The sequence below is a fragment of the Kryptolebias marmoratus genome, linkage group LG23 (assembly GCF_001649575.2).
Source record: "Kryptolebias marmoratus isolate JLee-2015 linkage group LG23, ASM164957v2, whole genome shotgun sequence".
Classification (NCBI taxonomy): Eukaryota; Metazoa; Chordata; class Actinopteri; order Cyprinodontiformes; family Rivulidae; genus Kryptolebias; species Kryptolebias marmoratus.
This window is the reverse complement of record NC_051452.1, coordinates 6,420,833-6,432,725: the sequence shown is the minus strand read 5'-3', so window position 1 is coordinate 6,432,725 and position 11,893 is coordinate 6,420,833. Positions and strand designations below refer to the sequence as shown.

The following is an 11,893-nucleotide window of genomic DNA, read 5'->3' as shown; positions in this document are numbered from 1 at the left end:
AGCTTTAAACCTGACAGTAAAACCAAATTAATAATTCCTGCTTTAATCAAGCTTTGTTTGATGAACAAAGCAATAAATGAAAAAGAAAAATGGTCAAAATTGTTGATAAAAGGTAGCAGAAGAGCCTCAGTGAGCAATATTTTATCACAAACTTAAATTATTTTCTAACTATAGGGAACCTAATACACTTTTTTAAATTTTCTGTCATATCTTCAGTACAAATCAAAGGTTTAAACTAACTATGACTGCTGGTGACTCTGCAGGTTTCCAGAGCTGACCAATCAAAGGAGAGCGGGCTTCTGGGTGGGAGGGGCTTACAAAACCAGGAGCTCCGCCCACACTACTCTTTCAAACAGATATTTTTCTTTTCCAGAGGTAAGGGCAGATGAAAGCTCCACAACCACCTCTAAAGTCCCCTCCGCACCAACATGCTTCTTAATTTTTGCTCCAGGTCTTCCTCCTTCTCTGCTCAGCCAAGCTGGATGTTTATCTTTGGCTGTGAAAGCTGTCAGGTGCACAGAAACTCACCAGCCACTTGATTAGGTCCACCCGTTCAACTGCTCGTTAACACAATCAGCCAATCACGTGGCAGCGGCTCAGTGCCTTCAGGCATGTAGACGAGGGGAAGACGAGTTGCTGATGTTCAAACTGGGCATCAGAACGGGGAAGAAAGGGGATTTAAGTGACTTTGAAAGTGGTGTGGTTGTTGTTCTGAGTATTTCAGAAGCTGCTGATCTGCTTTTATGCACAACCATCTCTAGGGTTTAAAGGGAATGGTCCAAAAAAGAGAAAACATCCAATGAGCGGTGTTTGTGTGGACAAAAAAACCTTGTTGATGTCAAAGGTTGGAGGAGAATGGACAGACTGGTTGGAGGTGACAGAAAAGCAACAGGTCTGCAGAACCATCTCTGGGCAGACAACACGTCCAGCCTCGAAGCAGATGGTCCACAGCAGCAGAAGACCACTCCGGGTGCCACCACAAAAAGAGAAACTGAGGCCACAGTTCACGCAGGCTCGCCAACACTGAACAATAAGAACAATATTGCCTGGTCTGATGAGTCCGGATTCACTGGACGCCAACGGTCTCCACAGCCACCAGATCTCCATCCTTGCGGTGGAATCACATCTTGGACGTACAGCTGACAAATCTGCAGCAACTGTGTGATGCTACCATGTCATGATGGACCAGAATCTCTGAGGAATGTTTCCAACATCTTAATGAATCTTCTCCACGAAGAATAAAGGCAGTTCTGAAGGGTCCAACCTTGTACTTACAGAGTACCTAACAAAATGGCCAGTGGTTGTACGTACTAACAGTTTCATTTGTATCTGAGTACACCAAAGGGAGGAGGCCATGTTTCTACTCAAGCACCTCTTTAAATAATGTGGGAAATAATTAATTTTTTGTGATATTTTTTGGAATAAATATTGTATTTCAAACAACGAAAATAGCATTTAAAATTATTGAATGTTTGGTAGTCTTCAGCAAATCTGAAGTTGTTAAAGAAAGTTTATGAAAAAGAGCAAAAAAATATTGGTATATGATGATTTTATAACAGCTTTTTGTGCGTGTACATCTTTGCGACAATGGTGTCCAGAAGGTGCAAAATACACTGACATGGTATAAAACACGTGAGCGTAAAAGACACTGGATTTCAAAAGTTTTACTAAGAGGAAAATATCCTCCAAAAATTCATGCCACAAGCTGTAACACAGCCAAAAAGATCATCAAATCAAATAAAAATGTACAAAAATGCCCAAGGAGGGCCCAAGGATTAAATAAAGTTTCATAATGCCAACATTATTGCTCACATTAATCACAAAGAGGGTCATTGATGCAATAGTTTTTAGTGTGCTATAGCAGACTGGAAAATTATACAGTATTCACAAGTGGAAATACACTGTACAAATTCATATGAGTCTCTTATTCATAAACAAATATTTACAAAAATATGCACTTTCTCCCAACATTCTTCTCTCCAGCATTTGGAATATTTAGATATGAATTAAAACACTGAGCCTCACCTAACCCAGGTTCTGTAGCAAATGTCTGTACACTTTCCCTGCCCTCCTTCCTCAGAGTCATAAGGGCCTTAAACCCTGAGGGTCATTAGGGTCTCTAACCTTCAGGGTCATTGGAGTCTCTAACATTGAGGGCCATTAAGGTCTCTAACCTTCAGGGTCATTAGGGTCTCTAACACTGAGGGTCATTAAAGTCTATAACTTTCAGGGTCATTAAGGTCTTTAACCATGAGGATCATTAAAGTCTCCAACCCTGGGGTCATTAGGGCCTCTAACACTGAAGGTCATTAAGGTCTCTGACCCTGAGGGTCATTAGAGTCTCTAATGCTGAGGGTCATTAAGGTCTCTAACCTTCAGGGTCATTAGGGTCTCTAACCTTGAGGATCATTAAAGTCTTCGACCCTGGGGTCATTAGGGCCTCTAACACTGAAGGTCATTAAGGTCTCTGACCCTGAGGGTCTTTAGAGTCTCTAACACTTAGGGTCATTAAGCTCTCTGACCCTGAGGATCATTAGGATCTATAACACTGAGGATTTTATTAGGGTCTCTAACCTTGAGGGCCATTAAAGTCTCAAACCTTGAAAGTCATTAGGGCCTCTAACCCTGAGAGATTAGGGTCTCCAGTGACCTTCAGATGGAAGGGAAGGGAGAGTGATTTGCATGTGTGATCAGTTCACAGATTGGATTAACTCAGTGGAGTTTTAATGCTCGGAACTCTTTTCACTTTTTTCAAACATTTTTCTGTCTGAATTGATAAAACTCAGACGAGTAGGGAAACGTCTTTAAAAAACAAGCAAACAAAAAAGACGAGTCACCCTAAAAAAACACTTGTAGGATTTACCGTGTCCTGTATGACTGACAATCTACAGTAACAGAAATCAAGTATTTCAACTTTTCTTAATTAAGTATAAGATTAAGTGCTGTTATTAACATTAAAAAGACTTTCTCTCTGTTTCTTGTTTTGCCATTTAATTTCACTTCAAACTTCTCTGACTTTATCCTTTGGAGATTTGTAGCAACGGATCACATTGTTTTGCCCATCTTCGCAACGACATGTGTCCAATTTCTTTCCTGAAATGTCCAAGGTAGACTGTCCAAACTGACAACAAAAACAAAGAGGGGCGTTGTAAATGCAGTCCCAACAGAATGACGTTTAGTTCAACAAAAACTGAAGTTTTATCCACATGATGCAAAAAGAGTAAAATCCTCATGTTAAAGTCTTATTGAACTCATGGTGTCGTCTTCATGTTTCACAATAAAAGCTTTGGCGTCACATTTACAAACAGAATCTTAATGTTTTTGCCTTGATGTTGGAGAAGAAAAGATTCAAAAGAGGAAACTTCGTTCTGAGTTGTCAGAATCAGTCCCTTAAGTCCAAGAAAACCCCGATCTTTTGGTAAGAGAAGTAAAAACGGTAAGAGCCGAACGCCACCTTCACACGAAGGGGCTGTCCGATCTGAAAATGTCCGAGTAGCTTTTCCCGTTTATGTGCTCGGTGTGGCTCTCGATGCTGTAGCAGCGGTGGACCTCGGTAAGTGAGGACGCCACGAAAGACGCAGAGGACCGGAAGAACTCGGGATTGGCGAAAGTGCCGGCAAACTGCAACCGCTGTAGATTCCATTGTCTTCTTAGAACGGTCTGAACCTGTGTGAAGAAAAGACAGGAGCGTTTAGTTCTTGTTCTCAAAGCGTGCCTGTCTCAACTGGGTCTTTTCTTTTGTCCTTCTCTTTGTCTTTCTTCTAACAGAAACTCCACCTGGACCAGTCATTCTGTGTTTGTCTCTTTCCTGTCCTCTCAAACCACAGCCGGTTGAAGAAGATGGCCGCTCGTCCTGAGCCTGGTTCTGGTTCTGATTCTGCTGGAGGTTTCTCTGTTACATCACCTTCTCCTGTCTGGAGCTTTATCACTGGCGTTTACGTCTCACTTCCTCTCAAACATGGCCGACTTCAACAGTTAACGTGAAAGATTTTAGCAATGACCACAACAAGTAACGGAGTACATGTTGTGAAGCTTCAACCGCACCGAAGTTTAGCTCAATATTTGTAAGACTGAATGAATTATAGCCAATTTTGTGTTGTCCACGGTTAATTGGTTGTGGTGGCCAAAAGTCAATCATTTGTAGATGTACATTCATGGATTATTTCCTGACAATAATCCATGAACAAACAGAAAAGAGGCAAAAACATCGTCTGTTTTTGCCTTCTGGTGGCAGGTGATAAAAAATAACAGTGTCTTCTGGTCTGGTAAATTGGGTGATCCAGAGATTTAAATTCTCAGTTTAATCTTCGAATAATTCATTGAGGTTAAGCCGTTACTCACCTCCCCATTGAAGAAGCAGAATATTGTAGAGACCAAGAGACCCTGAATTAAAACAAAGAGAAAATGTTTGGTTTATATTTTGCTTTGACCTTTCCCAAACGGCTCAGGCGTTCTCACCGACCTGGTAATGCATGAGGATGGTCATGATGTACAGGTAGATCTCAAAGAACCAGGGGTCCTGGGGCTTGTACGGCAGCAGGACGAACTGGATGCCGAGCAGAGGGATGAGGATGAGCGTCGCCCTCACCGCCCTCATGTACAGGCTGGACTCGGCCTGGTGCGTCACTCGCAGCTTGGTGATGAGAACCCGAACGATGTTCAGCAGGAAGAAGAAGTTCACCTGGAGTTAAAGGAAGACCGTCATGTAGAGATACAAAACTAACGGTTTGTACTGAGATTGAAGTGCGGTTTTCCAGCAAAGTAACTTACCACCAATGCAGCACAAATTGGAGCGTGAATAATATACAGCAGGGAGGTAGCCGAGCTGACCCAGCAACTGGAAATACAGAAAAACAGGCTGACACCCAAATCAACTCGCATTCCTTGACAAAATGAATCCCCTTCTCTCTGCACACCAATGTTTTAAATAAAGATGTTGCTTGAGCTGATGGTGCTCAGAAGATGTGAGGGGGATGACTGTCAGCTACTGCCACACCCAATTTTAGCTCATTATCTATAAAATCGACTGAGTTGCAGCCATTTTTGTGGGTCCTACAATTGATTAACTGTGGCAGACGACTTTCTGAGAGTTTTAATAAAATCCACCCAGTGGCTCATGAGATATTTTGCTAACAGGCAGGCATGAACAGACACAAACACAAGCATTTTCAAGTTCATTGTGGCGGGTGTTAAAAATGTGGTGAGGAGCGTAAAGGACTCACTTGTCGTTGTAGTAGCAATGACGCGCTACCGAATATATTGTTGCTGGCACGAGTGGAAAACCTGTAAAATCAAGTTGGTGAGTAACACGGGAAGAGCGCAAGTTGTTTTATTTACTCAGCTTTAGCTCTAACCTACCCCAGCCGAGCAGATAATACCACATGAGGTGCTGCTTTTCTGCAAACACCGCCACAACGATCAGCGTGTGCAGGTAGATGCCCTCACAGAGCATCCAGAAGTAGTTACAGCTCAGTATGTACATTTGGATGAACGCAAGAAGCTTACAGGTGGCCTGGAAGGACAAAAGGCAAACTTAGACATCATTCTATGCAGACACATACCGTATTTACTGTAAATAAATGAATAGATTACTCACAGAGTCCTCCTTTTTTACAGAGAACCAGGCAATAGTAATGAGTGAGTTCAGCACAAATGAGAGGAAAAGGTTTTTGTGAAGAGTTATCCTCTGGCAACTCAAAGTCCTGAGGGGAATTTAAAAAAAAACAACATATTAGACAGTTTTTTTATTGCCTACTATCATTATGTAATTGCTTGTTTCAACCTTAATTCAAACTACTTACTTAAAGTAGAAGAATATTCCCAATGAAATGAGGAGGGATATCAGAGACAGTCCATGACCAATCATGATCAAGTAGATGTGAGTCATTGTTGCCTGCTGAAAAAACAAAAGCATTTAATAATCAGTGCTGCTGCCGCTAAAAACGTCTCAAGTTTGATCTGGTTCCTTCTTACCGTCCCGTGCAGCGTCACGTTTGCTTTGCAGTTCGTGAAATCTGTCCAGGTTCTGTTGCTCTCCGGGTTCCGTCCCCACTCACCGGTCTCAGTGCAGACTTTGGATGCCATCTCTGCTCGCAGAGTTAAAAACATGATGGTAAACATCTGTGTACCTCACTGAGTAAATAAATGCGTAAGCTACATTTTCATCAGTTTTGAATTTATGCTTCTTTCTTCTTCTTTTTGCAACCTGTAAGTGCTATTCTCCAAGAAAACAAATGCAGAAATGAACCTCGAATGTCGAAATCATCGTAGTAGCCCGGACAGTTTTGTTCTTTCCTCCCGGCTTCGGTTTCATCCCAGCAGAGCCAACCATCCCATGTTGTGTTGCACACCGACCCTGATTTAAACACAGGAGACACAAACTGTTACGTGTTATCACCCACAGTGACAATTACAAACTCTGCTTTCCCTTTTAACAATTCAAAAATTTACTCAAAATGCAGGACAGTCCAAAATATATTTAGGGGCTCGTCGGATTCAAACCTGGGCCCTGTAGCGTATAAATCAATCCCTCCAGGATTTCGCAGGCACTTTTTGTGATTGTTGCGGCTAAAATGCCTGATTTCGTGGGGCACTCTCCTAAAAGTTGCGATGAAAAGTTGCTTTTTTTTTTTACTAAAATCAATAAAAAAACATAACTTTTAATATATAAACCAAAAATACTTCCTAGTTTTGTAAGATAATCACCAACAAACATTGACATTCTCAAAAGGTGCTTTATTTGAGAACTTTGATAGCTTCTAAACTGACATTCATGACCATTTCTGGATTGTCCCTGGTCTGCAGCTCTCCTCACATGTTTTGCAGACACAAAGTGTTTGTCGATGCGTTTATGTTCCATGATTACACTGCAGGACGTGCAAAACAGCTTCCCCCCCACTCTCCTGCAGCTGGGGAGGAAACTGGTTTGCTGAAATCTTTGTGGGCAAATGTGAAGCATTAGCGCACATTTTGGCTTCGGTCGCTGCTCCTGCACGCTCCCAGCATTCTGATGTTAACAGGAAGTGACGTCACAGGTCTTCTTCCTGAGTTATTTGGGGTTATTTAGTATTTCACGCTACACAAACCCACAAAGAAGAGACTAGACCGCAGAAACGGTGGCAAATCACTTTAGAAACAATAAATATTGGGTTAAAGTTGCGGGAAAGTTGCAGTGTTTTGGGCAAAGTTGCAAAAAGTTGTGATTTCGCGGGGTTTGCTTGATTTTGCGTTAATAGTTGAAATCGCAACATCGCGAAATCCTGGAGGGTCTGGTAAATATGTTCAAAAATGAACAAAAGGTAATTGTATGTAATATGCATGTCTAAATATGTATTTTCAGGACATCTCCATGCTTTCTCCACCTCTGCTCACCGAGGGCTTTCGTTTTGCGGTGAGATTCTTTCACGATCTTCTGGAAACACTGGAACTGGGCGAGGGCAATTTGGTTCCTCATCCACTGAGGTTCGCTCATGTGACTCAGGTGTTCCGTGTGCACGACCTCAGACGCCGCCGACAGCTGACAAATCACATTTAAATAAGCGAGGAAGAAAACGTCAGGGAACAAACTGACAGACTCCTGCAAAATGGCATTTTACAGTTAAAATCTTATTGATGGGAAGTTATAAAGAGTGTTTCACCAAAACCCACCAGAAATCCACTAACTAATCAGTTTGATTAGTTAATGGATGTAATTTGGGACATTTAGGAACATTTAAAGTTCCTAAATATTAAAATTATTTCACCTGAAAGCAATGCCAGTAATTTTAACTGACTGTTTCGAGATTTCCTTCGAAAAACAGTAAAAACAAATGAATTCATTCAGAAAAATCCTGGATTAGAAATTAGAAATTTCTATTTAACTTTGTGTTTGATTTGGTTTATATTTACTTACTGAGACGGTAAAACTTTCTGTCAGTCGTGCTGATTTGTAATGTTGTACTGTTGGTAAAGTGTCATTATTTGCTGTTGTAATAATAAATGTCATCAATATAATCTGGAACATAATGTAAATATAACATATAACATAAAGCAGAACATTGTTCCAAAAATCTGTGAATCACCAGGGTCTTCAGTAATAAAATAATAATAATAAAGACAGATTATGTTTCTACATTAATGTAAATATAAACTCAATGCTGTCTTCTTTAACTTAGGAGTAATGTTGTTAATTTAATATTCAACATTAAAGTGATTTAAAGAAAAGAATCATGTTTATCTGATTAATTTTAAACTGAATAGATCTTTATTGAATCATTATGGAAGCACATTACTGCCACCCCAGCAAAAAACTAAAATAGAATGCTGTCGTGATTTAATTAATCTATAATTAATCACATTACAATATTTGTATTTACAGGCTTATACAAAATAGTGACACATAATCACAATAAAATATTGTCATATTATGATGACATAGTTTAAATGTGAAAATGTTTTTAAATAAATAATCTAACAACATTTTCCTATGATGTAAAAACTAAAACTAGAACAGAAAAATCTAACAACAGGATGTGAAAACTATGTTAAAACAATAAAAGTTTCATACTAAAACAATTACGGTTCTATTTTGTTTTTACTCTGGTGGCAGTAATGTGCTTCCATAGAAAGAAAAAAGAGATTTTAGTTTGATAATTATGGAAGCATATTGCTGCCACCCCATCACATATAAAGTAGAATAATGTCACAATATAATTTATCTTTTTCATGTTTTATCAAAATAATTTGACATTATTGCTGCATACTTGTCACAATAAAAATAATTTTACGTAATCACAACAAAATATTGTCATAATTTCATTGTTCAAACATAAAAGTGTTTTTATAATGTGATAAATATGTATTAAGTAACTTATAAACATTTAAGTTTATTTAGTTATAAGGTGAAAAACATAAAAATATAACAAAACAAAACAATAACGGTTTTAAATGATAATATTTATTTATACTAATAATAAATGGCAGTAATGTGCTTCCGTAAAGTCAAGAATAACTGAAAATTAAACAAAAGCTAAATAAAATGTATCCCATGCAAAAAATAAATAAATTAAAAAATCATGTGCATCACACAATTACTTAAAATGAAACTGATTCAAAAGCAATTTAATGTTTTAAAAATAAACAAAAAAGAAATTGAAGTTCAACCTTGTTGAGGGAGCAGAGTGCCAGGAAAGACAAGAAGCTGCTCAGATCCATCTTCATGTGTTTTCTAAAAAATAAAGTCATAAAACATTGTTGTTACGCAGCAAAATATCTTAAAAATATCAACAGTTTCCCTGGTTCTGCACAGAACCTTACTATAGACGACATAAAACCACAGTTTAACCCGTTTCTTTGAGGCTGTTCCGGTTTATTATGAGTTATTTTTAATTAATTTTCATGAAGGGGTAAAAGATTCCACCAGATAAGATCCCAGCGGACTCAGTTTTTACTTCTGACGTCTCGTAAACACGGCAGAGCGTGAAACTACACGTCCAAACCTTGTGTTTAGTGTTTAAAGGTAAGTCTCCCCTTATTTTTGGGATGTCAGGGTCACAGATTTAGCCTCTGCTTCCTCCGCTCCCCGCAGCTTCCTTCCTGTATGCTGTTTAATGAATGCTGAGCAAGTTTAACCAAGGTTGAGCCAAAAGGCATCAGCAGGTTTAGCAGCACCGAATTTAGTTGCTTTGTGTTGTAGTTCACCATGTTAAACCAAAAACACCCAGTTCAAATTAAGACCTTTAACCAAACTTTTAATCTATTTACATTTTCTCTTTGAGCAGCCTACTCAAGTGGTCTTGATCATGATGGTTTCAGACTTTCTAAAGGTCTTTAAAAGGCTTTTTGGTTGCTTTTTGACTCAGTTTGAGTCCAGTTCCTGACTGTTCTCAGCAGAATGTTTGTTAAGCCATTTAACACCAACGTATGAATCATTCAGATCCTAAACTCAAGGGGTGGACCAGTTGTTGTGTCAACACATAACAGAAAACTTATCAGAGATTCAATTTGAATCTTTAGACGTTTAGTTACCAGCAGTGTGTCACAAAAGGACACACTTTGTGTCCATTTGTTTAGTTGAATCTATATAAACAACCCAAAGATAACCGACAGAAAACAAGATTTCAGCTCCAACAAGGTGATTCCTTAACACCCATAATGAATCACATCTCAGGACCCGTCAGGTTTTTGGTGTGTTTCGTCCTTGGCTTTCAGAAACTGTTTTATTTCCCACTTGTTTCCTCTTCTACCAGCACAATATGAGTTGTTGTCAGGCACTCGGGACTTGACAAATCCTAAAGGTAGTGACATTCTCAAGGGAATGTTTGCAGGAGTTCTCTGTTTCATTTTGGACCCAAATAGAGCATTTCTAGAGTGCTTAAGCTGTATTTTTTTGTCCATATTTATGCAAACTGTTGGCAAAGTCTTGAACATACTTGGCCAGGAGTTTGCTGTGTGATTCCAAGTGAAAACTTGATTTTACTCCTCTTCTTGTGCACTCTTCTAGCCGAAGAGGACGAGTTGGACAGATTCTCGGTCATCCCGGTCAAATCCCGGGACGAAGGCGTCTTTTTTCTTTGTTCTTGAAAACGCTTCTCATTCCAAACTGAAAAGTGCAGCGTTCCAAGCTGTTAAACTGGAGTGAACTGCCAGCTGAACTCACACGCAAATCACTCTCCCTCCCTCCCTTCCCTCCTGAGGGTTGTTAGGCTCAGTTTGCATGTGAGCTCATCTTCTTGAAGGAAGGATATCACCCGCCAGAGTTTTAAACAAAGGCCAGAAATAATGGAGGTAAAATGGTCAAATGTTACAAATTACATTATGAAAATAAGGCAATCTGTTAGTGTGTGTTGGAGATGACTCTCAGCTACTGCCACACCAGAATTCAGCTTAATATCTGAAAAAATGAACAGAGTTATCAACATCATTGTGTTTGCCGGATTGACTTTAAAAAGGTAGGCTGAAAATGAGAAGAAAACGCAACCAGTCCCCAAAAAAGACCTTCAAAAAGTCTGATGAACTTTAAGCTTTTAAAATCAGTTTTAAAATATTTAAATAACGTTTGGCTGCCTGGAAGGAAAATAAAAAGAATGGTTTAAAACTCGCAGGAAGTCTGGGAAGCAACCAGATCTAATGTAAGGAGTAATAGGAAATAAGATGTTCATAAAAGAAGCTGCTTAAAATCTTAGAAATAGCAGAAAATATATCTCTAAGCCTTTTTTTTACAGTCTAATAATCACAGGAAGTAACGTCTTTTCCTTAAAACTCTTCATGACTACCTTAAAATTAACCCCTGATGGTCCTTTTTTGTCAAGATTAATGTCTTTTGTCCAACTCAAACCACCAAAACTAACAACCCCCATGCTGAATCAGAAGGTTTTCATGCTTCTTTAGCACCTAAACATCTTATATACCTAAAAACAATTATTCTGTGTGCTGTTTATGATCTTTAAGATGTCAAAGATTTCCACACTTCTCCATTAGAGGGTTACTGGAAACACATTGGAGCTTTTCACTGCTGGCTTTGGCAGCTTTTTGTTGTTAAATGTGACAGATTTTCAGGTGTTTTAAACCTTAATCTGCTGTAAAACACCAATCTGTGCGTGCAGTTTTGTTCTTAATCAATGCAGCATTAGAAGAAGAAGGAAAAAAAGGCTTAAACAAAAGATCAGATCTTCAATTTGAGGAGCTTACCTTTGAAGAAGCTGGGAAAATAACCGGAGCAAAGAGCAGTTTGGGGGTTTATAGCAGCTGAGGAAGTAAAACCAAGAGGCAGTAGGATATTTTTCAGAGTGTGTGTTTCTCACTGAGCTGAGCTGGGCTGATAAAACCCGACTAAGGCTGGACATGACATCACACGCCTGCCTTTTCTGGTGAAACATCCCAGGAGAGTCATGATGAACAGCCCCAAAGCATCTGT

At 39.2% G+C, this 11,893-nt stretch overlaps 1 protein-coding gene across 2 annotated transcripts; it reads right to left on the bottom strand.

Moving 5' to 3' along the window:
- Positions 1-1,644: 1,644 nt before the first annotated feature.
- Positions 1,645-11,798, bottom strand: calcrlb (calcitonin receptor-like b). Of its 2 annotated transcripts, none has more exons than XM_017440150.3 (13): positions 11,668-11,798; positions 9,142-9,205; positions 7,372-7,516; positions 6,248-6,355; positions 5,974-6,086; positions 5,802-5,896; positions 5,597-5,702; positions 5,359-5,512; positions 5,223-5,283; positions 4,771-4,837; positions 4,463-4,681; positions 4,342-4,383; positions 1,645-3,666 (listed from the first exon to the last, which is right to left on the bottom strand). In XM_017440150.3, exons 2-13 carry the CDS (start codon positions 9,196-9,198, stop codon positions 3,457-3,459), a joined length of 1,377 nt encoding a protein of 458 aa, XP_017295639.1. In that variant the 5' UTR covers positions 9,199-9,205; positions 11,668-11,798; the 3' UTR covers positions 1,645-3,456. The 2 variants fall into 2 exon arrangements, with proteins under 2 accessions (XP_017295639.1, XP_017295640.1); XM_017440151.3 differs by having other exon boundaries at positions 5,802-5,893.
- Positions 11,799-11,893: the final 95 nt, after the last annotated feature.

Excerpts from the sequence above, each read along its gene's own strand:
- calcrlb (XM_017440150.3), bottom strand. The coding sequence starts at position 9,198 with ATGAAGATGGATCTGAGCAGCTTCTTGTCTTTCCTGGCACTCTGCTCC. Across the intron at positions 6,356-7,371 it reads CCGCAAAACGAAAGCCCTCG|GGTCGGTGTGCAACACAACA; the intron begins GTGAGCAGAGGT and ends TGTTTAAATCAG. Across the intron at positions 6,087-6,247 it reads CGATGATTTCGACATTCGAG|AGATGGCATCCAAAGTCTGC; the intron begins GTTCATTTCTGC and ends CTCTGCGAGCAG.